The sequence below is a fragment of the Coffea arabica genome, chromosome 3e (assembly GCF_036785885.1).
Source record: "Coffea arabica cultivar ET-39 chromosome 3e, Coffea Arabica ET-39 HiFi, whole genome shotgun sequence".
In the NCBI taxonomy this organism is placed as follows: Eukaryota; Viridiplantae; Streptophyta; class Magnoliopsida; order Gentianales; family Rubiaceae; genus Coffea; species Coffea arabica.
In genome coordinates, this window is record NC_092315.1 from 9,465,354 (window position 1) to 9,493,118 (window position 27,765).

General features: G+C 32.4%; 2 protein-coding genes across 2 annotated transcripts; one reads left to right on the plus strand and one right to left on the minus strand.

The window, feature by feature from the left end:
• Nucleotides 1–8,792: 8,792 nt before the first annotated feature.
• LOC113736545 (UDP-glycosyltransferase 75C1-like) lies at nt 8,793–10,385 on the minus strand. Its single transcript, XM_027263571.2, has one exon. It carries the CDS (start codon nt 10,304–10,306, stop codon nt 8,915–8,917), a length of 1,392 nt encoding a protein of 463 aa, XP_027119372.1. The 5' UTR covers nt 10,307–10,385; the 3' UTR covers nt 8,793–8,914.
• Nucleotides 10,386–13,696: 3,311 nt separating this feature from the next.
• Nucleotides 13,697–14,440, plus strand: LOC113737856 (uncharacterized). Its single transcript, XM_027265004.2, has one exon. It carries the CDS (start codon nt 13,809–13,811, stop codon nt 14,193–14,195), a length of 387 nt encoding a protein of 128 aa, XP_027120805.1. The 5' UTR covers nt 13,697–13,808; the 3' UTR covers nt 14,196–14,440.
• The last annotated feature ends 13,325 nt before the right edge of the window (nt 14,441–27,765 follow it).

Sequence of the window (27,765 nt, forward strand, 5' to 3'; positions counted from 1 at the left end):
AAATAATAGTTAATATGTAAATAGGGGTCCGGGATCTAACAGTTTAAACTTTTAGGTCAATGTTGGATTTCTAACTTATATATTGAATTTCTTTGGTGGGCTCTCTCAAATTTTTTTTTTTCTTGACAAGTGGTAGCATATTTTCTGATTACAAGACTGGGTTACTCATTAGCAAGCAGATTCTTTTTGAAGTTGGACCGTTGAAATTCTCTTCTTGGTAGTGGATTGAAGTGTCAAAAAGTTTGAATGTTGTTTGACTAGGTCCACCAAGAGTTTGGCAGAAGGTCCATTTGGTGTTTGTCCAAAGAACCAAAGCTTGGTAGGGGTTCGAAATCCAGTTTGGATGTTGAAGAAGTGTAGATCCATGAGTTGAGAAGAGGTGATATCAGATATTAAAGTGAACTTGTGTTGAGTATTAAAGTGAGCTCGAAAAAGGAAGAAGTGCTTATAAATTTGGATTCAATATGAGGGATTACTCATGAAAGAGAAAATTGTTCGGTTCATGAGTGAAGAATTGTTTCCACATTTGTTCGAGAGACAGAGAAAGAGCACTTGATATGTAAGTAAGGGTCCGGAACTTAATCGTTAAATCTTTGTGCACATAAGGGTTTGAGACCTAATTGTTTAAGCCTTTGTGTCAACGTTAAATTCTCTCAAGTTTTTCTCCCTAACGTACATATGAGTCAAGCACTCGAGAATCCTACAAGGAATTTAATTGACTGCTACCAAAAATCTATTCTTTTGTCCATTTATGCTAACAAGTTTTGAACTAGACATCAACTTACTCCGACTTCTAAACCACCTATTGTAAGGCCGGGTGCAACCCAATGAGTACAAACAATTTCACAATGATGCACAAAGATATATCAAATTTAAGCACAATAAAGAAAACTTAATTAAAGAGAAAAGATAAGAAATGCAAACCAAATATCAATCCAATAGCCTCTTCAATAGATGGCGATGCTAACCAAGATGTACATGTGAAGGCTCACTCTTTCCTCACCCCAAACACACTTTGGTTGAGCCAAGGAGTTTTACAACTATTCTAGTTAACCCTCAACAACCTACACTTGAAAGATCACACACCCAATTTAGAACTATTTTATACAAATGAGGCAACCTTCACCAAGGTTTTACCACTTCAAGTGATAGGTTCACCTTCACCAAGGTTTTACTCCACCTAGAGAGTAACCTTCACTTGAGCAACCTCACAACCCAACTTTCCCAACCCCTTATACAACCAACAAAGAATCTTTCTACTCAAAAATCTCACTTGTAAGCTTGTATTTTGTGTTGGCAAAAGTCCTTTGTCTTCTTGTGTTTTGGGGTATTTATAGAAGGTGAGAAATGGCTCCAAAAGGCTCTCCAACGGTCAATTATTAAATGCTGTCGAAACTAGCCGTTGGCCTGTCGGACGTCCGATAGCTTAGTCATCGTCCGATCCCATCGTCCGAAAATCAGTCAAGTTGTTGTTCGGACGTCCGATGGGATTTTATCATCCGAGCTTCAGTGTCCGAACGTCGTCCAGAGAGTTATCAAATTTTCGTGGAAATTTTAGGACGTCCGATGAGATTGATATGCGTCCGAAGCATGCGTCCGATCCATCCGGACGTCCGATGCTTCCTCACGAGCGTCCGACATAATTTTTCTTCTTGATGTTCTTCATCCTTTCGGACGTCCGATAGCTTCCTTTCGGACGTCCCACATGAGTGCCCTGTTTTTGCTTCTTATTTTGTGCCACAAGAATCTGTTCTAACAAATTGCTCACATAAAAACATTAGCCCAAATCTACATTTTGGTTTGTTAATCATCAAAACCAATGACTGATCAACCAAGGTCAACAATCTCCCCCTTTTTGATGATGACAAACAAAATGAAGATTTCTTTGATCAAATAAGTTCAAATAAAACTCCCCCTTAGAAAATGCCAACATTCAAAGAAACTTCAATAAGTCCTACTCCCCCTTTTGGCATCAATCAAAAAGCCAACTTCCCCTTTATTTTTCAAGTCAAGACCATAATAGGGTCCTTGGGAGTTATTACAACATGATCTAGCAATCCACATGGATTTTATACCTTTTCTCATATTTTTCTTTACATAGCAATCATTTTGCATATGTCCAAATTGGCAACAAAAGTGACACATGATAGAAGTATTTTGCACATAGGTGGATTTAATGCAACTAATTTTCTTACTTCTTATCATAGCAAACTTATTTGTACCTTGAAAAGATTTGCTTTCTTTTGTTTGAGAAAACGTTTGTTTTTCATTTTGGAGAAACTCGTTCAAGTTATTAATTCTTTTCTTTAACACATTTTGTTCCTCCAACATTTTTTCATAAAACTTTGTTTTCTCTTCCAACTTTCTTTTCAAATTATTTTTGCAATCAAAAACACTTTTTTGATTTTTTAAATCATCATTTTCCATTCTCAAACATTTGTTTTCTTGAAAAAGTTTGGAGTTTTCTTCCAACAAATCATTTATTTTTGTTTTCAAATCTTTATTTTTAGCATAAGATTTTCTCAAACTTTTATGCATTTTAATCATAAGAATTTTCACATCATCATCTTCATTATCTTCATCACAAGAAGAGTGATAAGAACTTACCTCATCTTCTCCAACGGCCATTAGTGCCATTTGGACCAACTCTTCTTTTTCTCTTTTTGAATTGCATTCATCCCATGTAATTTTGCAATCTCCTCTTGAACATCTCTTGTTGAAGATCTTCTTGAAACTTTTGATGTGAGGAGTTATATCATTGTCCACTTCCATGATTTCATTACCCATGAAGGATGGGTTATCCCCCACTTGAGATGCTTTAAAAGCTATGCCTCTCTTATACATTCTTGCATTTTCTTCCTCTTGCACTTTGAATTTCAGCTTTAATTCATAAGAGGTTAGGGTATCCACAAGAGATTCAATGGACATAGAATTTAAATCCTTTGCCTCTTCTATAGCATTTATTTTGTTTTCCCATTCTTTTGGCAAGGCATTCAAAATCTTTCTATTTTTCTCACCCAAAGAATATTCTTTTCCAAGCAATTTAAGATCTTCAATAATGTCACAAAATCTACTACACGTCTCATCAACATTTTCAAGAGGATGCATTTTGAAAAATTCATATTGAGAAACAAGCAAAGATTTCTTTTGTTCTTTAATATCTTGGTTACCTTCATGAAATACACACAATTTATCCCAAATATCTTTAGCTGATTTACAACCTTTAATCCTACTAGATTCATTTACATCTAATGCATTGTACAATATACACATGGCCTTGGCATTCAAAAAAAGGTATTTCTTGTTTTTTTCATTCAATTCTTGTCTAGTCTTTAATCTACTCAAATTGGTGGTAGAGTCAACTATTCTAGCTTCATAAGGACCATCTTCTACCACATACCATAATTCAATATAAACGGATTGTAAGAAAATCATCATTCTTTGTTTCCACATGCTAAAATGAGAACTATTAAACATAGGTGGTCTATCAATAGATTGCCCTTCTAAAAAGGAAACTTTTATGGTTGCCATGATCTTTACTCCAAGCCGATTGAGCTTAGTCTCAAGGAGACCAAACTCTGATACCAATTGTAAGGCCGGGTGCAACCCAATGAGTACAAACAATTTCACAATGATGCACAAAGATATATCAAATTTAAGCACAATAAAGAAAACTTAATTAAAGAGAAAAGATAAGAAATGCAAACCAAATATCAATCCAATAGCCTCTTCAATAGATGGCGATGCTAACCAAGATGTACATGTGAAGGCTCACTCTTTCCTCACCCCAAACACACTTTGGTTGAGCCAAGGAGTTTTACAACTATTCTAGTTAACCCTCAACAACCTACACTTGAAAGATCACACACCCAATTTAGAACTATTTTATACAAATGAGGCAACCTTCACCAAGGTTTTACCACTTCAAGTGATAGGTTCACCTTCACCAAGGTTTTACTCCACCTAGAGAGTAACCTTCACTTGAGCAACCTCACAACCCAACTTTCCCAACCCCTTATACAACCAACAAAGAATCTTTCTACTCAAAAATCTCACTTGTAAGCTTGTATTTTGTGTTAGCAAAAGTCCTTTGTCTTCTTGTGTTTTGGGGTATTTATAGAAGGTAAGAAATGGCTCCAAAAGGCTCTCCAACGGTCAATTATTAAATGCTGTCGAAACTAGCCGTTGGCCTGTCGGACGTCCGATAGCTTAGTCATCGTCCGATCCCATCGTCCGAAAATCAGTCAAGTTGTTGTTCGGACGTCCGATGGGATTTTATCATCCGAGCTTCAGTGTCCGAACGTCGTCCAGAGAGTTATCAAATTTTCGTGGAAATTTTAGGACGTCCGATGAGATTGATATGCGTCCGAAGCATGCGTCCGATCCATCCGGACGTCCGATGCTTCCTCACGAGCGTCCGACATAATTTTTCTTCTTGATGTTCTTCATCCTTTCGGACGTCCGATAGCTTCCTTTCGGACGTCCCACATGAGTGCCCTGTTTTTGCTTCTTATTTTGTGCCACAAGAATCTGTTCTAACAAATTGCTCACATAAAAACATTAGCCCAAATCTACATTTTGGTTTGTTAATCATCAAAACCAATGACTGATCAACCAAGGTCAACAATCTCCCCCTTTTTGATGATGACAAACAAAATGAAGATTTCTTTGATCAAATAAGTTCAAATAAAACTCCCCCTTAGAAAATGCCAACATTCAAAGAAACTTCAATAAGTCCTACTCCCCCTTTTGGCATCAATCAAAAAGCCAACTTCCCCTTTATTTTTCAAGTCAAGACCATAATAGGGTCCTTGGGAGTTATTACAACATGATCTAGCAATCCACATGGATTTTATACCTTTTCTCATATTTTTCTTTACATAGCAATCATTTTGCATATGTCCAAATTGGCAACAAAAGTGACACATGATAGAAGTATTTTGCACATAGGTGGATTTAATGCAACTAATTTTCTTACTTCTTATCATAGCAAACTTATTTGTACCTTGAAAAGATTTGCTTTCTTTTGTTTGAGAAAACGTTTGTTTTTCATTTTGGAGAAACTCGTTCAAGTCATTAATTCTTTTCTTTAACACATTTTGTTCCTCCAACATTTTTTCATAAAACTTTGTTTTCTCTTCCAACTTCCTTTTCAAATTATTTTTGCAATCAAAAACACTTTTTTGATTTTTTAAATCATCATTTTCCATTCTCAAACATTTGTTTTCTTGAAAAAGTTTGGAGTTTTCTTCCAACAAATCATTTATTTTTGTTTTCAAATCTTTATTTTTAGCATAAGATTTTCTCAAACTTTTATGCATTTTAATCATAAGAATTTTCACATCATCATCTTCATTATCTTCATCACAAGAAGAGTGATAAGAACTTACCTCATCTTCTCCAACGGCCATTAGTGCCATTTGGACCAACTCTTCTTTTTCTCTTTTTGAATTGCATTCATCCCATGTAATTTTGCAATCTCCTCTTGAACATCTCTTGTTGAAGATCTTCTTGAAACTTTTGATGTGAGGAGTTATATCATTGTCCACTTCCATGATTTCATTACCCATGAAGGATGGGTTATCCCCCACTTGAGATGCTTTAAAAGCTATGCCTCTCTTATACATTCTTGCATTTTCTTCCTCTTGCACTTTGAATTTCAGCTTTAATTCATAAGAGGTTAGGGTATCCACAAGAGATTCAATGGACATAGAATTTAAATCCTTTGCCTCTTCTATAGCATTTATTTTGTTTTCCCATTCTTTTGGCAAGGCATTCAAAATCTTTCTATTTTTCTCACCCAAAGAATATTCTTTTCCAAGCAATTTAAGATCTTCAATAATGTCACAAAATCTACTACACGTCTCATCAACATTTTCAAGAGGATGCATTTTGAAAAATTCATATTGAGAAACAAGCAAAGATTTCTTTTGTTCTTTAATATCTTGGTTACCTTCATGAAATACACACAATTTATCCCAAATATCTTTAGCTGATTTACAACCTTTAATCCTACTAGATTCATTTACATCTAATGCATTGTACAATATACACATGGCCTTGGCATTCAAAGAAAGGTATCTCTTGTCTTTTTCATTCAATTCTTGTCTAGTCTTTAATCTACTCAAATTGGTGGTAGAGTCAACTATTCTAGCTTCATAAGGACCATCTTCTACCACATACCATAATTCAATATAAACGGATTGTAAGAAAATCATCATTCTTTGTTTCCACATGCTAAAATGAGAACCATTAAACATAGGTGGTCTATCAATAGATTGCCCTTCTAAAAAGGAAACTTTTATGGTTGCCATGATCTTTACTCCAAGCCGATTGAGCTTAGTCTCAAGGAGACCAAACTCTGATACCAATTGTAAGGCCGGGTGCAACCCAATGAGTACAAACAATTTCACAATGATGCACAAAGATATATCAAATTTAAGCACAATAAAGAAAACTTAATTAAAGAGAAAAGATAAGAAATGCAAACCAAATATCAATCCAATAGCCTCTTCAATAGATGGCGATGCTAACCAAGATGTACATGTGAAGGCTCACTCTTTCCTCACCCCAAACACACTTTGGTTGAGCCAAGGAGTTTTACAACTATTCTAGTTAACCCTCAACAACCTACACTTGAAAGATCACACACCCAATTTAGAACTATTTTATACAAATGAGGCAACCTTCACCAAGGTTTTACCACTTCAAGTGATAGGTTCACCTTCACCAAGGTTTTACTCCACCTAGAGAGTAACCTTCACTTGAGCAACCTCACAACCCAACTTTCCCAACCCCTTATACAACCAACAAAGAATCTTTCTACTCAAAAATCTCACTTGTAAGCTTGTATTTTGTGTTGGCAAAAGTCCTTTGTCTTCTTGTGTTTTGGGGTATTTATAGAAGGTAAGAAATGGCTCCAAAAGGCTCTCCAACGGTCAATTATTAAATGCTGTCGAAACTAGCCGTTGGCCTGTCGGACGTCCGATAGCTTAGTCATCGTCCGATCCCATCGTCCGAAAATCAGTCAAGTTGTTGTTCGGACGTCCGATGGGATTTTATCATCCGAGCTTCAGTGTCCGAACGTCGTCCAGAGAGTTATCAAATCTTCGTGGAAATTTTAGGACGTCCGATGAGATTGATATGCGTCCGAAGCATGCGTCCGATCCATCCGGACGTCCGATGCTTCTTCACGAGCGTCCGACAGAATTTTTCTTCTTGATGTTCTTCATCCTTTCGGACGTCCGATAGCTTCCTTTCGGACGTCCCACATGAGTGCCCTGTTTTTGCTTCTTCTTTTGTGCCACAAGAATCTGTTCTAACAAATTGCTCACATAAAAACATTAGCCCAAATCTACATTTTGGTTTGTTAATCATCAAAACCAAGGACTGATCAACCAAGGTCAACACCTATGACTAGGGCTGATGTTGGACCGAGTAGCTTGACTCGAGCTCGCAAGTTACTCGGTTAGCAGTTTAGCTCAAGCTCGTTTTGACCGAGTTTGAGCTACTTGATAGAAGTAGCGAGTTGAGTTCGAACTTCAATATTTTCCATTTGAAGGCTCGACGAGTCTAATCGAATTTTTTATAATATATATTTTAATTTTTTTATATTTATTATTGTGAAATGTTGAAATATTCTTTATTTAAAATTATATGTAAAATATTAATTTTTATTACGTGAGCTTGATTAGACTTGATTGAGCTCGAATAGGCTCAATTGAGTTTGATTTGAATTGATTAGATTTAATTAAACTTCGAACTCGAGTAACGTAAATTGAAGTCAAGTTCGAGCTCAAACTCGAATTCTAAAAGCTCGATGACCTTGAGCTCGATCTCGAGCTTAGTTATTTTACCTCAATTTAACTAATACACTGACTAATTAGTAAGTTTTGTTTTATAATGTCATCAGGTATGACTAAGAAATATCTATATAAAAAAAAAGAGGACGCACTAACAAGAAAGAGAAGTTCTTGGTTTTCTATTTCCTTGATTACCTGAAACCTACTTATTTTATCATGTGCAAAAATTTCACGAGAAAAAACTTATTCAACTGGGGCTATAATTTGTTTAAAATACGTCAGAATTCAATGACTAGAATGTCCTATGTTATTCGGACTCTTCATTTTATCCTAAAGTACCCATGTCGACACGACACGGCACGGCACGGCACGGCACGACACTAGTAGGATTTGGGGCAGGGACGGTCATCAGTATGACCGTCCCTGCACGGTTAAGGGCCAAGATTTGCCCTCAAAATTTTGTGCGGCTGAGATTACACCATGTAACTCGATTTTCGCGCCAAGTGTGAGGCCCACCAGTATCTGTTGTGAAAATACATCTTGTGAAAAAAAAGTTACGCGATGTACAAAGAAAGTTACGCGCAGTTGATAATGACCAAAACCGCCTGGGACGGTTGCACCTGCAACCGTCCGTGCCCCGAGTCCCTAGTACTAGTATGGGATATGTGTCCGACACTTCGAAATATTTTTGGACAAATTGATCTTTGTGAGGTCTAATTGCGAAGGAAGAGGAGGAGACATGGGTGAGAAACCCATGGATTGGAAGACTTGTTTCATTGGAATCCTTATTGTCCTAGAATCTTTTTGATTTATGACTTGTTGGTTACCTTAGAATTCTCCAATCCTTAGTGAGCTATGAGCTGTAAATTGGCCGTACTGTATCATTCTTGTGTTTAAGAGAAATTTTGCCGTATCCATGTTCCCGTGTATGAGTTTTTAGGAGTGTCCTCGTATTTTAATTTTAGACGGATGATGAATTAGATACTTAGATTGATACCCGAGTCGGAGTAACATAGAAGATGTGTATTATTCTATAATGAATTCCATGAATGACAGGTTACATGGACACAGATTGAAAGGCAGCTCTACCGTGAAAAAAAAGGTTCTTTTCCCTATCCCAAACTCTCCAAGAAAAGTTTGAGATTGTTGTGTGAAGATCCTTCTTCCTTCACAGCATCCACAGCCAAGCCTCTCCATTTAGCAGCATTTCTTCTTATTTTCTCCCCCTTTTCTCCACATCCCATCACAATACCCAAGCACCTCTTGATCTCCTCTCTCTCCACCAGCGATGCTTCATTAGCCTTTGCTCTTACCCCATTGCCCCAAACTTCCTCAATTAGTTTTGCGTTTGTTGTCTGATCAGAAAATTGTGGGCATCCAATCATTGGTATACCAGCAGTAAGGCTCTCCAATGTTGAATTCCACCCACAGTGCGTGAGAAAACACCCTATAGACTTGTGACAGAGTACTTGCATTTGTGAACACCATGGCACTATTATCCCCTTTCCACTCAGCCCATTTTCCATCATTTCCTTTACTTCTTGGTCTTCATTATCCGATTTTCGGATGACCATCAAATAATCCCAACCAGCTTCTTCTAATCCATGGAAAATCTCAATCTTTTGCTCTTTGTTTAACGTCGCAAGGCTTCCGAACGATACATAAACAACAGAGCGCTCTGGCTTCAAATCCAACCATCGAATATAGTCCTGTTTCGGGCTGTCAAATAAGTCACCACCAACAGACTTGTCTGTTAGATCAGTGCCATCAGAAAAAGCAGAAGGAATCAAAGGTCCAATGGGAATCACCTTCATATTAGTTATTGCTCTGAGTGATGCCTGTTCTAAGTCATTAAAAGTATTGACAAGTACACAAGCTTTAGTGTCTTGCTCCAAGATTTTTATATGTTCATGGAAAACAGGCACAGTAAAAGCGAAGTACGGATTAGAAGGCATGATTATAGTGGGCAAGTCGGTACTCAAAAACAATGGAAGATTAGGCAATTGTATTGAAATTGAGGGATCAATTTCACGAACACCATCATAAACACCATCCTGGCTGTTGAAGTATCTGAGGTAGATTGCAAATGCTGCAGCACACTGAATCACGAAAAAAACCGACGGTATTTGCATCTCAAAGGCCACTTCTGCCACCCAGGGCAATAAGATTGTGTAGATTAAGCAGGTAACAGGTCGGCCTTCGTCAGACAAAGTCTTGATCAACTCCCTGACGGTTTGGGTGCCGAAGTGTTTCAAGTCAGAAAAAAACCTCCCGCGATCGCGCCTTTTACCGGACTCCTCGTCATCGCAACCATCAGAGAAGGTGGCATAGGAAAGACCATTGTATCTTGGAAGGGCCTTGTTGATGCAGCTAAAGCCATGAACGGTGGTGGCAAAGGTGACTTGTGCACCATTTCGCGCAAGGCTCTTAGCTAGCTGAAGAGTTGGGTTGATGTGACCCTGGACTGGAAGGGCAGTTATGAGAAAGTGCTGAGGCTTCTTCATGATGGTTTGATTAACAATTAGTGAAGAGATTTTGACTGTTTAACTTTGTGGGATACAAATGCAGGAGATAACGAGAATAGTTACTTGCATTTGATGACTTTATAAGTGCCTTGTGATTAGCTTTTATACTTAGTGTTCACAATGTTTGACTTGTCTTGTTCTGTATGTTTAGTGTCTTTGAAAGTTCTCTTGGAAATGGACATATATTGGCTCTATTGGCTGGACTCCTCTACATTGCCGCCCCGCTTTTCCCTTCTCTCCTTACTTTCCAATACAAGTTTGGAACCCTTGTCAAACACTTCAACATAAAAAAAAGATTTGATAATCAGAATTAAATATGTTCGCAATGAAAAATGAAAAACTTATAGTAAATTTATTCAAACTTGCAGACAAAGGTATGATTTTGAGTTTCAATAGCATTGTTTATTTCATTCAAACGTGGAGACCAAGGCAATGATTTTCATTTTGAATAGCACTAGGTTCATGCTGACCGAAGTCTTGAAACATTTTTTTAAATTGGCAATCTGAAGTTGGGAACGTTACTTGAAGATCAAGAACAAATATGCAACTTCAATTGACATAATTGGTAATACCATGCCTCTTTTGTTGTATTCACAAGTCAAAAGTTAGCCATTGCTTGTTTTCCAAGTACTATTAGTACATTAATAAGAAATTCGCTTGACACATATAAATTCTATTCCACACGTACAAATGGACAGAATTTGAAAGTCGAACGAGAAACCTCGCGGCCACCTAGCTAATATCACTATCAATTGAGCTTATTCTTGAGAATATTTAACCTTTATCTGCAGATTTAGTTGAGGTAGTAGAATCCCGGCAATCGATCCCTTTGTTTTAGCCATCTGCCATGCAAACATGCATGGAAGAAAATCCAAACTAGTGGATCCTTCATTTTCACTACGTGGATTAACCTAATTTTTGAAGATATGTTGTGACTTATGATGTGGCTCCAACTAATATATTTACACCTTTTGATGTGGAATAAGGAAAATGTCAAGATAAAAAATGTGTTTTTGTTTTAATGGGCTTGGTGAATTTGGAACAATAATATTGTCCTTGTACTTGAACTGTCATCTTGTTGCAATCGCATGTTTCAGCCGTCTTCCGTACTGACCTCAAAAGGAAAGAATGGTTTTTAGCTTTTGGCAAGAACATACATGCAATATTCTACAAATAATAATTGAAAGCCTTCTCTTTTAAGCCGTCCTATCCTTTGGAATCCAATACCAACTTCTTTCTTCCTAACCTTTTGTCAATGTGGTTATCTGCTAAAAATTATGTCTGTGATAGTATCTCAGTAATTTCTCTCCTGAATTTCCTGCAAGAAGAACACTAATGGAAGTAAATTATACCATCTACACTTTACATCTATACTTTTCCATCCTTTGAAACTTGTAGTTAATCACAATAATGTTTCCAAGTATTTCCATTGATCCGTTAAACATGGTAAAAGATTTAATGTTCCTTAATTTAGCTCAGGCATGTGAATCTTTTGTTCTCAAAGCATGCGAAACTCAAATAATTACTGGATCTTAAACAAAGTTAATGTAGCAAATTAAATCGTTTGGATTAGCTATTTTTAGGGGTGTTTTTGAAAAATATTACTGTAGCAGAGTTTTTTTATAGTATATTTTAAGATATTTTTAGAAAATATTTTGGAATATTTAAAAGTAGAAGAGTTTTTAGAATATATTTTGGTATATTTTTTAAACATTAAAAAAAATTTAGACTACCTTTTAAGTACCTTTTAGAGTACTTTTTAAAAATTTTAATAGTATTTGAAATATTAATTTTTGAAAAACTCAGCAATCCAAACAGAAACTTAGTTGCGTCAAAGTTTAACAGTCAAATAACATGGCTCCGTTTGGATTAGCTGTTTTTGGGTTTGTTTTTCAAAAACACCACTGTAGCATTTTGAATCTGAAAAATAAGTCCATTTGGATTAGTTGTTTTTGGGGTTGTTTTTCAAAAACTATATGAAAAACTTTTACTGTAGAATTTTTTGGATTATTTTTAGAGGTATTTTTGAAACATATTTTTGAGTATTTTTAGAATATTATAATTTTAATATTTTAATATAAATATACATTTATGCATTTATAATCCATTTATATTTACAAATGTATAGATGTATATTATTATAAATGAATAAATTATAAATGAATATTATATAAATGTATAAATTTTATATTTTTATATAAATATGCATTTATGCATTTATAATACATTTATAGATATTTATAAATAAATATATTTATATATTCATATAAAAATATATAAATGTATTATATTATATATAATACATAATATAAATATATTTATAAATGTATAAGTGTATATTATTATAAATGTATAAATTATAAATGAATATTATAAATGTATAAATTAATATATTATAAATATATATTATTATTATGTAGAAATGTATTTATATAATTAATATAAATGTATATATGTATTGATATTATGTATAAATGTAAAATTAATATTATGTATATTAATATAAATGTATTAATATATATATAATACATAATATAAATGTATATTTAAATGTATAAGTGTATATTATTAAAAATGTATAAATTATAAATGAATATTATATAAATGTATAAATTAATAAATTATAAATATATATTAATATTATGTAGAAATGTATTAATATAATTAATATAAATGTATGCATGTATTAATATTATGTATAAATGTAAAATTAATATTATGTATATTAATATAAATGTATAAATGTATTATATTATATATTATATATATAATATAAATGTATATTATAAATATACATAAATATTTATATATTATGTATAAATGTACATTTATATAAATGTATAATATATTATACATTATATTATATATAATTTATATAACATATAATATTTATGTAAATATATTATAAATATATAAAAATATATTATAAATAAAATAAAATATTTATAATATGTATATATAAATATATAATATTAGAAATGTGTAATATATATAATATACATTATTATTAATATAATTTATGTATAATATACATAATTGAAATATATATATATTAATATATATTAATATATATTATAAAACAAAATTGAATAAATATATTTATAAATTTATATATAAAAAAATGTATTTATATAAATATATAATATTTATTTCAATTGATATAATATATATAATATTATACATAATTGAAATAAATATATTTATATTAATAATATATATATAATATACATAATTGAAATATACATATTAAAATACATAATTGAAATATACATATTAAAATATATTAAAATATAATTGAAATATACATATTAAAATACATAATTAAAATATACATAATTAAAATATACAAATGATAGAGTTGGGCCTCAAATAATTGGATCAGATTAGAAGAAGACAATAATGTGAAATGAATACAGCTGAAGCCCCTTACAAAAATGGCCCTTAAATCTCGAAATCCCAAAAATCAACAGCAACACTTAAAATGGGCGGCGCCACCCAGCAGCAGCTCCACCTCCTCCGCATACTCCTCTCCTGCCGGAAAATCACAGCCCAGGTGACGAAACCCATAACAGAATCCATCATAGCCATCGCTTCCACCACCGAGCCAGAGTTCTTACCTCAATTAAAGGCCAAGCAAAATCGTTTCCCGAGATCCCACAATTTCATGGACGCCAAAATCGCGGCCAGAATCGGCGAGAAACTCGGCCTCCGGCTTAAAGAACTCGGGGTTTTGAACGTCGAGATTGATTTCAACGAGGAGCTTCTTAGACCCGTTCATCAACAAAAGTTGGTGCGACCCATTTTTCAGAATGTTAAACGAGCTGGGATTAATATTTCCGGTGCTGAGAAGTTGCCGTTCGGAGGATGAGATCATGGATTTTGACGATGATGATCCGACGGTGTAGATTGGGTTTGCACGAATTTTCGCTGCTACTTAGGTGTACCGGAGCAAATGTACTATGATTTTTTTTTTTTTTGGAGTGGAGGAGTCATGTATAAAATTTAGTTTATGATTTGTTTCTCATTATTCACTAGTTAACTAGTTCTCCACTAGTTAACTATAGTTTTATTTGGTAATATATGTAAATGTTTTTTTGTTTTAGTATTTGGAAATTGAAACTTAATAGGTAATAAAGATGAACGAGTATCTATATCTATATGCATTGTAGAATGGATTTTTAACAGAGACCCTCTCAATGACTTCCAAACTTCTCATTCTTTTTTTTTAGATTTTTGTTTTTATTTTAATACATAAAAAGTAATGGGTTATAATCAACCCTATCACCAATTAAATTTAAAATTTAAAACATTCCCACCATCTACTTTATAAACCATTTATAGTTTGTTATTTATACTTTAAATCCTTTTTACTCCTTAATTAAAGACAAATACTCATTCGTATGCTATTTTAATACAATGTTACATTTTTATAATTAAGAAATATTTGTCACCACACTAACCCTATAACCATCCCTACAAATGAGCTTTGTAAATTACAATCACGTTTCAAAAAAATCACAAATGTGCAACTAAATGTAAAGTTGAGGAGGTAAAGTGCAGCTAAATGTAAAGTTATGGCTTCCAAACTTCTCATTCTTTTTTTTTAGATTTTTGTATTTATTTTAATACATAAAAAGTAGTGGGTTATAACCAACTCTATCACCAATTAAATTTAAAATTTAAAACATTCCCACCATCTACTTCATAAACCGTTTATAGTTTGTTATTTATACTTTAAATCCATTTTACTCCTTAATTAAAGACAAATGCTCATTCGTATGCTATTTTAATACAATATTACATTTTTATAATTAAGAAATATTTGTCACCACACTAACCCTATAACCACCCCTACAAATAAGCTTTGCAAATTACAATCACGTTTCAAAAAAAACCACAAATGTACAACTAAATGTAAAGTTGAGGAGGTAAAGTGCAGCTAAATGTAAAGTTGAGGGGTTTACTATATTTAACTCTAAAAAAAATCCCAAGAACGTAATAAGTAGTGGGTTATAGATTTTTGTATTTATTTTAATACATAAAAAGTAGTTGGTTATAACCAACCCTATCATCAGTCAAATTTAAAATTTAAAACTTTCTCATAATCTACTTCATAAACCATTTATAATTTGTTATTTGTACTTTAAATCTTTTTTACTCCTTAATTAAAGACAAATGCTCATTCACATGCTATTTTAATACAATTTTAATTCGCAAGCATATAACATGATAAAGAAATAGCAGAACCAATTAGGATTAGATTTTGACCCAAAAAAAAATTAGACCTAGATGGCACTGGCACGTTGCCGTAACTTGCGATGCCAATTAGGACTATTTAGTGTTTTTTTTTTGCAAGGAGTTAGGACACTGTAAAGCTTATTTAGGCAAACTTTGCCGCATCGGTGATTTGAGTATCAAGTTATTGAATATACTACAAATCCTATAATATCAGTTTGCTACAAAAAATAATATTTTACTGGTATGTGGTATTTGCGTACGAAATTTCAAAGGTAAATCAAATATTTTTACTTATACTCTATATAATTTGAATAGTTTTTTAGCGAATATAACCATACTATGCAGGACCATCACTTTGTACAATTGGAGCTAGCAAAGTGTATATCAATCACAATTTAAATTTTGCTCGATACCTGCACAGTTGGTGAGTTCCATCAGTAGTACTACATCAAACTTTTAATGTTGTTTCATACTCTTATCAACATGTATTTCAAAAAATTGTAGGTTTAAAAATGATACATGTGATTGAAAGTTAGTTACATGGTTGAGGTCAAGCAATTTTACAACATCACAAGCATTGTTGATAGCAAATTCAAAGAGAATATGGATATCCGAATATACAATCATGCGTACGGTAAACTTACTCTATTTAATTTAATTACTGCACAAATTTTTTAAATTTATAATCATAACCTATACCTTCTTTCATTCTAACTAGGTTAAATATTTTCGAATACTTGCTTACATTCAAAGCATTAACATAGAAAACATGTTCTATGAGCTATGCAAAAATTGTGGATAACTATGTGAAGGTCGTTTTTCAAAAACAGTGTATAGGTCGTTTTTCAAAAACAGTGTGTATGCATTGTAATGACGTGGTCGACACTGTTGTTAGGTAATTAATTTCATGTACCTTTAATTTCAACAAATTTTTCTGTATTGTATATAACATTTTATTTGTCAAACAGGTACAATGTTAACATACAAATCAAAGATTCCAGTGGTAACATGCATCTTAATCTACAGGACAGACATGCACGATTCATATTTGATTGTAATGCTTCTTATCTTAGAAAATTACAAAGAAAGGTAGAATTTCTTGATATATGTTTATTTTTTATAATACTATTTATAAACTATGTAAAAAAAATACACTAATTTTGAATTTCGCACGTACTTAATTCTCAGGACAATGGTGATAGGTTGTTCAACCAACGAATCAATTCATGCAAAGATCGTGCATTTTCATTTGTAGTACGCATTCCACAAAATTCAACAGAATTAATTAAATCACTAATTTTGGCTTTCGTACTAAAAGTTGATTGGTGTGAAGAGTGTTCGTACCTTCATGCAAGATTATCAAATCGAATGCATAATATTTGTAAGTATTTTATTTTAACAACATTTAATTACATTCATTTTTATTCATATATCATTCATTTTCTAATATAAATTTCTATTATTTTTTCAGGATCTATCTTCCGAAAAAAGGTAATTTTTGAATAATATACACATTCTATCATATTTCAAACTATTGTTAGACAGATATTATATTTTAATTGTGTTGGTACAATTTTTTAACATTTTTTAATTCACCATTTTATTTTCATTTTTTCAGTAATGTCAGCACCGTGTGTAACACGGGTATTCACACTAGTTAAAATTATGTAAAGAAGGGATGGGTTGGATTAGGGGTGCAAACGAGTTGAGTCAAGTCAAATTTTGGCCTAATTAAGTCGAGTCTTACCTTACTTTTATTGAACTCGAGCTCGACGAGCTGACAATTTTGAAACTCGAACTCGAGCTCGAATTCGAAAAAATAAAAATAATTATTTTATTTTTTAAAAAATAAATAAAATAATATTTTTCTTAATAAATAATAAAATATTAAGGATATATATGTAATTTTATTTTTAAAATAAAAAAATATATATATATATATATATATATATACTCAAACTCGCGAGCCGCTCGCGAGCTAACAAATTTAATAGTTTGAACTCGAATTCGAGCTCAAGTTGGACTCAAACTCGATATTGATCGAACTCGACTCGAACCGCTCGCGAGTTGCTCGGTTTGTTTGCACCCATAAGTTGGGTGTTGTAGAAGGAAGGAGCGTGAGCGAAAAAGGAGTGTAAATAAGATATTTTCTTTACAAAAAAGAAAAACTAAAAAAAATATTACAATTATGTGAGCCAAAAAAAAGGTAGGATTGTTAAAATTATGTGAAAAGTTTTGATTGGTTTGGATTTTACTTCTTGAAATTAAAAGGAATACTTATAATACGGAATGATTAATTTGTTTTTGCGATCATTTTAGAATTAAGGTCACATCATTTGAAGTTCGATTCTAGATGTCCACATAAAAGCCACACTTCTATATGAGAAATAATGGCTGATGACGGATCCTCTATCTAATATTTTGTATCCACTTTCCTGTCCAATACAAAACTAAGTAATTCCACTTATTATATCTGCTGATATGTCACATAAAAAAGAAAGGCTATTTGGCTGCCTTATTGGACAGAGGTTCCCAAAATTGTTTGCTTTCACTTACACCAAAAAGAAAAAAAATTGTTTTGTTGAAGAACTTCCTTCGTCTTCTAGGCAAAAAATGGTGGCAACAGGTTTTGGAAATTGTAACAGTAGCAATAGGGTTTTAAGAAATTGTAACAAAATTGTGTAAATAAAGGAAATCCAAAAAAGAAGAAAGAAGAAGAAGAAGCATAAGACAGCCAAACAGTTTTTCTTTTTTATGTACCACATCAGCAGATATAATAAGTGGAACTACATAGTTTTGTATTGGATAGGAATGTGAACACAAAATATTGGACAAAGGATCCCGTCTACTTTTAAGAGGCTCAAATGTCATTGCATAGCTATAATAGTCTTAGGCCCATTTGGACAGCCATTTTCTGCCAAAAAATTGCGTCGTTTTCCGTGATCACATTTTTCTATTACCTTTTTTCTCACATACATCAAATCGCTATAGTAATTTTTCTACAAAAAATCCAAGAAAATGCAATCCAAACAAGGCCTAATGATGGTGTTGATTTATTGCTGCCCATTTGCTGCCCAACTGATGTTGTTGATTCCGAATAGCTTATTCTTAGTAGTTGTCAAATGAACCCAATGATGGTTTTTCATCATATGCCCATCCATCAATTGGGCAGGATGGCTTCACTTATTTGTGATTTGACCTTGGAATCAACCGAATTTTAAGTTAAGAACCCATTAGCAGGTTTCTTAAATTTCAGCTGGCATACAAAGGCTGCTAAATCACATTTTACCTTGTGCCCAAAGAGGGGTTCTATACTCATTCTTGATCAATTACTAGGCATGTCAAATAATTAGTTCAAATCCAAACAAAAAATTTTCCGATCATGATGCCTCTGGCTGGGTATCGCATTACCATTCTTTCTTTCAACAAATTTAAAGGAAAAAAAGGGGGTAGTTGGGCTGTTAACTTTTTCAATGTAATCAAAGTCAATGAGAAGATTTCTTTTGATTATATAGAAACAAAAAATGTTGTTGGTCTGTTAAACTGATCCCTCAGCATCAACTGGATAGGATGAAATTGTTGCAAGGATGTCCAAATCCAGCTTGGATGGCCCATCCTCGCTCCCGTGTACAAATAAGCGCAATTGGGTGCGAGCCCATATGTTGTTTCATCCGTATAATGACTCCAAACTAGCACACGGATTTATATTTCAATTCAAAACAATACTCATAGTATAGAATAAAGTATATGAAAAAATAAAAAATTCAAAGAAGTGTATGTTTAACATGTTAAAAAAAAGATTTATTTCGTAAGTACAAAATGGACTTTCTTAATTTTAATATCTTAAATAAGTTGAAACCAAATTTTGTTAACCTATTATCTGTCAATAGATGATAATAATTTGAATAAAATAATTTAATTTATAATAGTTTACATGATAGAGCAATTGTAAACTTATTTATCAATATATCATGTTATACCCATATATCAAAATTTTTAACATAAAAAATATAAAGTATAACTAATTCATTTTCCTCAATTTTAGAAAATTTTTCTCTCATCTTGTAATCCTAAAATTGTTGAGTGCTTATAGAATAATGTTCTACATGAATTTTAATATAGATTTAAAATAATCTTTGTAAGATCTGTTTTTAAAATTTTCAAAATTATTAAATACTATCATCCTTTTCATCATCTCTTACCTGTTAACTAGCTATCCGCTGCCCTTCTATGACTTTCAGACCTTTTACCACGATGCCATCTTTCTTGTCATTTCCCTACAATCCTATTCTTTCTTCTCTCCAATGTTGTTAAACTCGGACCAGATAGCGACTCGGCTAAACTATTGGATCAGGGGTGAACTAGTCGGATCGAATGGACTGTTCTTAAAAACCCTTCGACATCAACATGATGTCATAATTATTTTATATTTTTATACGTTTCAGAAATATTGAAATTAAGTTCTTGGTTATATTCGACCAATCATACAAAATGTTCCAAAAATATTAGACTTATGATCAAATATACACCTAATAATTATAAATAAAAATGTAAATTCATGACTAAACTATGTCCATTTCCCAAAACTAATTCAAAAACTAAATTAAAATAAATTAATGCAAGTTGGAATCATTGATGCTAAATTTATAAGATAATAGGGATGGAATATCTTGATTTAGAAATCATTTAGGAAAGTGAGTGATTTTGGTATTTACATTAAGGGGGTGGCATTTTCATATTCCTATTAATAAATGAAAGTATTACAATTTTGGTAACTCAAATTATGTTTGAGAAAAGCAAGAAAGAAAGTTTGAGAACCAGGTCAACCAGTCGAATCGAGACACAAGTTTAACTGATTTTTGACGGTTTTGATTGGTTTTTGACCAAAGTGATTTTGTGCTATAAACCAACTCCGGAAGAAGGCCGGTTCACGATCTAACCAATCAAACCGATCGGTCCGGTTCGGATTTTAACAACACTGCTTCTACCCTCCCTTCGTCCAATCTTATAGTATTTTACCTTTCTTTTTCGACTTTTCTCACCACTCTTTAATTCTTTGCTATTTTCTTTCTCTCGCCTATAGCTAGTCTCTGACTTTCTATTTTTGCCACCCAATTTCTTATTCTTTTCCCTTCACCATTCTCCCCAACCCCTTTAAATCCATAATTTGTTTTTTAGGCTAGTAGTACTTTGTTTTCTATTTTGTGATTTCATAATTTAGAATTCACAAATGGTACCATTATTGATATTTTAAATCCATGACCAATGAATATTATTTTCTTTTTGTTTTCTATATAATTTACCCTTTTAGTTAGGATTACTAAGTTGAAAAATAAAATATTATTATTTACTTTTTTACTTTTAGTAGGGTTGGTGAATTTTCTCTTTATTTACCCTCACATTAATAAATTTCAAATCAAATTCCTATATAAGTGGACCACTTCTTACTTTTAAATTCAAAAGACATGACAGGATATATAACAATTTAAAAGAATTAAAAATTCTATATAAAAAAAAGAATGAGGAGTTATGAGCATTCTGATTTAACCATTCTAAAATCTCTTCCTGCAATACATATAGATATAGATTTCTATCTGTCTAACTATTAGGGCAAAGACTTAAGTAGACCCAATCTATAACCTCACCTATAGATTGATTAGTTCAAAATTTGTCATATAATATCACCAAATCAAACATTAAATGCACAATAAAGATATGACAAAATTTGGATTACTAAGTTTCGTAGATAAGCTCTACCAAGTTTTTGCCGCCTATTAGGAACCAACCCATAAAAGGAAAGGAACCCCCTAAAACTCCCATCCAGAAAAAAAAAAAAGAAATACAAAGAATAAACACATTAAAGTAAAGTGAAATTGATTGCTCCAAACAACCATGATATCATTTGTTTTTTACAAAAAATAAATAAATAAAAAACTATGATATCATTTTTTATTTCTTTTGTGCCTTATTGATGTAAAGAATGAAAGGTATCGACACATTGAGAAGAATGTACTGTTAGTGCATTAGTTTTGCGAAGCATACACTCACTATTGTAGAAAAAAATGCAACAAAATCACGTAATCGTCTACAACTGGATATCCTAGGATGGATATTGATCATTTTTTCTCTCCTGCAAAAGTTCTATAGTTCTACTAGTGTGAAAACGAGTGGAATGAAAAAAACTGTACTCGAATATCCTCTTCGCCTAATCGTATTACTAAAATAAACAAAATCTTGCGAATTCGTGTGCGTATTGTTGTTTGCAATATTGATGTCCCAAGATTGATTGGCTTATGTCAGGCACAAGGAATTGAGTTATTAAACAAGTGACAAATTGTTGAAAATTTCTTGAACCATAAAATAGTAGATGGGTCTTTTGTTTCAAAACGTTTACGGCACTTGTTTTATAGTTTGATTAGGATGGTTTTAATTCAATTATTATTTTTTTTATAAGAGAACCCGCAGCTGTTACCCGAAAGTATGTACTGGGTAAACTCTGTTTCGTACAATAGTCCGTCAATCACATGAAGGGATAAGGTGCACTAGACAAATCCTATGCGATTGGCAGATGTCCTAGAAAAGGTTTGAATCCGAATTGGCAAGAAGATATGGTACCTACTCCACAATTTCAGCTAAATCAAGGGACTTAATTCGAGTATTTGGCCACGCCTGTTTCAACTTGGATTATTTCTTTGGGCAATTTGGCAACCATTGCTTGACAGATAATTTTAGTGGCACGGAAAAGGGAAAAAGCTTTCCCACTGTTGCATTTTGCAAACCAGCTGTGGCAAACTTGTTGATCTAGACAGATAAGGAAAACAATAATGGGGGCACATATCATTTTACGAGCTTGAATTTTTGAAAGATTAGCAGTTCGCAATTGGGCTTATATATATATATATGTGTGTGTATATATATATATATATATATATATATATATATATATATATATATATCACTTTGTAGAGTGATTGTGACAATAATTGATTGTTGTAAATTGTTCAAATTCAAGTGTTTGTCTCATAAGTACCCACCCGTAAAACAGAGTTCATGCATTCGCTTTTTCTGAAAAATGAAGTTAAATCAGAGAATTGTCTAATGTCAGAGGTGATAACAATGGATGTGCATTCAAATGGTAAACCAAGTGCAGAAATTGTATACCAATGAGTGTGGACATATTCCTAGTTGGATAAGCCCAAGTTTTATGCAAATGAGACCTGTTAATTAATGCTAAATTGATTTATTTCCGCATTCGACCAATTTTGGCGTATGCTCCAAAATCTAAGAAAAATTAATACTGTAAGAGTTAATAGATATGCATGTCTTTAATATATATATAAAAGTTTTCAGTAAAGAAAATTTCCAAGTAATTGGTTTTCTAGTTCTAGAGATCTAGATCTTAATCATTTGAACACTTTTTCCAATTCCAATGTGCACAAGTTACTAACAATCAGTAACCAACATGATCAGAAGTTGTAATTTGTTAGGCTTGAGCAGGAAAATTTGATTTTTCTCTGTGGCTGAATATTCTAGCAAAGCAAGATGATCTTAGATCGAAGAAAATGACGAAAGTGAATATGTCTCTAGACAAGCAAAGCCAACAGCACAAGGACAATCACAAGGTCCACAGGAATTCTATTCTGTCGTTTACTCCTGCATTTGTCTAAATTAATTGGGTGCGCGTGCTCTTTCCGTTCTTTCCGTGTCGGACAAAAACAAGGATAATCACAAGGTTGACAGATCATGCATGCATGGACCAGAAAGTACACTCTCGAAGACTAGATGAGTAAAGCTGTGAACTGAAACCACATGCGACTGCATCATCACCATTTGTGGAAATGGCTGCGTTTGCTGTCTATTCTCCCTTTGTGTCTCTTCATATTCATTGAAAACGGTGGCACGATGCGTCGCCTCAATCGGACGTGTAAATGGATGAGCAGCATCTACACTCACAGTTTAGATTGTTAAGGTGCAATTAATTGTAGGAATGGATTTGATTTGAAGTCAGATAGAGGGGATTGATTTTGCAACAGAAATTTTAAGAAATGTCAAAATTTGTTTTAGTTTTGCACAGTATTATCTTAATGTCCACATTTGTTTTGTTTGTACTTATATTTATTGTGATATTATTTACATTGTATAATATGACTGAGATAGGTGATATATTGTAAAAATCCCAGTACAAAGGCCTGAGCAAAAGGATAAACAAATAAGGTGGAAAGCAAAATGCTGTAGAAATTAGATAGCAGTGGGATTTGAATTAATATAGACCAACGAGTTTCTATATCTATGTTAAGGTTGTATTATACATATTTGTTACATTTGAGTATCTAAAAAGCTAATTATTGTTGAGTGGCTACAAAGAGTATCTAATACGATTAGGAAGAATTGATAACTAAAACAAAGTATCAAATCATATATATATATAATAAATTCGTATTCTCATTCTTATCACTTTATGCTTTCTCTTTCCTACATGGCCTAACGACAGGGCAAGTGGTTTCAACATGCTCTATAAAATAACATACGCTCTTCCATCTCTCTTTTCTTTTGCCTTTGTTCATTTATTCCATGATTTTCACTTTTTTTTTTTTTAAAATAACCTATGCTATATATGGAGCTTATCTCTCTCTTTTCATAAGTACGAAATCAATTATCAATATCTATCTAAATTAAATCATATATATATAATAAAGTCGTATTTTCATTCTTATCGTTTTATGCTTTTTCTTCCCTATGTGGTTTAACAACAGGGCAAGTGGTTTCAACACGCTCTATAAAATAACCTACGCTCTTCCATCTCTCTCTTCTTTTGCCTTTGTTCATTTATTCCATGATTTCCACCTTTTTTCAAAAAAAAATAACCTATGCTCTATATGGAGCTTATCTCTCTCTTTTCATAAGCACGAAATCAATTATCAATATCTATCTAAATTAAATTTCAAATGTAAAACCATTCTTATCATCCATGTATGACTTATAAAACCGTCCTTAGCATTCTATCCTATATTCGCGGCCGATTATCATTCTATCATAATCATATATTTGCGGCTGCTTGCTCCTCTTTTGATTTGTGAACTTCTAGGTATAATAACAAAGTATGACCCTTATAATTTCTTTTGCATGCACGCCTTAGTAAAACTATTTTTTATTATCATCTTTTTATATTCTTATCAATATCTCTTTATATCCTTATCAATCCTTATTTCCTACCCAAAGTAATGTACTCTAAGCAACTTAAATTAAGATAAAACTATTTTTAATATTCTTATCAATATCTTTTTATATCCCTATCAATTCTTATTTCCTACCCAAAGTTATGTGCTTTCAGCAATTTAAATTAAGATAAAACTAATTTTAATATTTTTATCAATATGTCTTTATATGCTTATCAATTCTTATGCCTACATATAGCCTCTTTATATGGGTAGGTATTTCCAGTGTAAGCGGTTGGTACATTAAAGCATTAATTTTGGGTTTCCACTCCTCTTGATTATCAGGTAAATCTTCCTTCGTTACAATTTTTCTTTTTTAAAAAGACATGTTCATCTTCACTTGTAAGAATTTAGTAACATATCTTGAATTTTGTGTGTTTTGGTTTTATTTTCTATTTGTTTTGTATGAAGAGATAGGATTTAAAATAGTATTTTCATCGTAAGTTTTCATATAGAAACATGTTAGATGTTTCAATCGAATTGGACAACATTCATATGCTATAGGATGCATGTTAGATGTTTGTTAATTTGCCTTTGTTTCGTTTGTCCAAGGTACTGGGCTTGTAGCTGATGCTGTGGATCCTTACTTAGCGCATACTCCAAGAGTTGAATTTGTTATTTTCTCCAGCCTTTTTTTCCCAACCACATGTAAATCTATTAGTCACTTTAGTTGAACTATCTATTCTATGTTTTTCACTGCTGTTAAACATTCATATTATAAGCATTTGGCCTATGCCTCTTGAGTGATCATGAACTGAAAGGGGCAAATTTATTTTCATTCCTTTTGCGAAGAAAAAATGTCTACTAAATTTTCATCTTGAATTGTGAGTGATGATGGGTTTTGTTGTCCAGAATTGTAAATACAATTTGTAACTACAATCTGGAACAGTTTCATCTTGAATTGTTCAATTTTATGGAAGTAAATGCTATTGTTGATTACGTCCCATGTTATTCTTAAATTTTTAATAATCAATTGACGAAGATATTTCTTCAGAAATTTTGTATCTTTAGCTATTATTGCTGTTAGTTACTTTAGTTGAACTATGTTTTCTATGTCTTCCACTGTTGTTAAATATTCATATTATAAGCATTTGGCCTATGCCTCTTGAGTAATCATGAACTGAAATGGGAAAATTTATTCTGGTTCCTTTTGTGAAATTTATGTATACTGGTGTTCAAGAGTCAATGCAACAAGATTTTCATGGGCATAATATATAGTCAACTAAGTCTACAAATACAATTTAATATAAAAGTATTACCCACTTTAATACATCAAATACCATAAATAGTCTGGCTAATTAAATGTACAATATTTTAATTAAGCACGAGGAAGTAGATTTAATATAGTATTTTACTTTCTTAATCTATAATATTTATGTATTGTCTTACACAATTTTGAATGTGATAAATCATTAATTTTTTTATACTTAGTTGTCTTGCTTTGCTATCATGCAGTGATAATGGAAAATCTATAAATGCTGATTTGCACTGATAAATGGAGGAGAATGGTCAAACAGAAGAAAAACGAAAAAAAGTTTCTGAAGAATAGAACATTATTTGATACTATTTACTGCACTTTTTATTTCTTTTCAAGTTTTTGAATGTTATGGTATTGTCGAATGTTATTTTTTTCATTTTTGAATTATTATTCACTGAATTAGATTTTCACATTTATATTATAAGAATACTTTATATTATGATGCGCACATAGTAATATACTTAAGAAAGATTATACTAGAATATACATTAAGCTTGTATTTCATATCGACATTTTTATAAAATTGACTAAATAGTTTATTATTTTTTGAAGATTCCCGTTCAACGAACGGGTACAAAACTAGTTCAATTTATAATGTAAAACTACTTGTCCATTTTTTCTCATATATGTAAATGAATAAATCTTATATATAGTATCAATGTATACACTATTGTGGTTAGATGGATAACATATGAGCAAAATTTTGAATTTCAAATTTAAATTTTGCATATGTGTCATATATCTAACGTTAATTGTATATACATTGACAGTGTATACAAGATTAATCCTATGTAAATATGCAAAATGTCATTTGTTCTATTTAACAAGTTATATGAACTTCATATGTGAATGTATGCTTTACCTTCCTATTTGCTAGTTGCGTTCAGGATGATGCAGAGTTGTGATTTATACACAAAATTATCATGTCAAATCCAGATTCAAAACTCCCTTAGCCTTAAGTCAAAATTTTATACATCACGTATATTTCTGAAAAGCTTAACAATGTAACCACCCCTTTGGTTGGAGGGTTTTGCACCCCTCAAAGAGAATGAGAGGGTAATGATTGTCATTGATGGTGTTTGGCACACTTTTTTTTTTTTTTTTTTTTTCGGTAATGATAATATTTGTATAAACTAATCTATCATATCTACAGAGAGAACCTAAAGAGGCAGTTTAAGGGCCTAACAGGTATACAGATCTAATTAGACTAAAGAAATGATCTGGCATCTCTTTTGAATTTTTTTCACTTTAGGTGAGTTTCGAACTCCCGATCTATATCCGAGAGAGGGAAGTCTCTCTTTGGTGGCCATTAAGCTTTGCGGGGTGGTTGTTTGGTACACTACTATGGGCTTTTTCATTGCCCACTTTTGGGTCTTTCATTTACCCAAAGCTCATTGCGTTACCAGTTTGGGCACTTTCACTCCCATTAGCCATTACCCACCAAGATAGAAAAATAAAACAAAAACAGACTGAAAAATGGGGAAGGAAAAGCCAAAAAGGATGACAGCCGCAGCATCTTCCATCTTGCCTCGAGTACTCCTACTTCCCTTTTCTGTTTCATCCCAATCTCTCTCTCTCCTCCCTTCTTTCTTTCTCTATCTTACGCAATTTCTACTCTTTTCTCTCTCACAAGTTATGGTGGCGGGAGGTGGCTGTGAAATGAGTTGGAGGTGGTGGGAGCCTGGGAGGTGGCAATAATAATCTTTTTTTATTCAAAAAGTCATTAA

What these genes read in the sequence shown, in the direction of transcription:
- LOC113736545 (XM_027263571.2), bottom strand. Translation starts at nt 10,306, where the DNA reads ATGAAGAAGCCTCAGCACTTTCTCATAACTGCCCTTCCAGTCCAGGGT.
- LOC113737856 (XM_027265004.2), top strand. Translation starts at nt 13,809, where the DNA reads ATGGGCGGCGCCACCCAGCAGCAGCTCCACCTCCTCCGCATACTCCTC.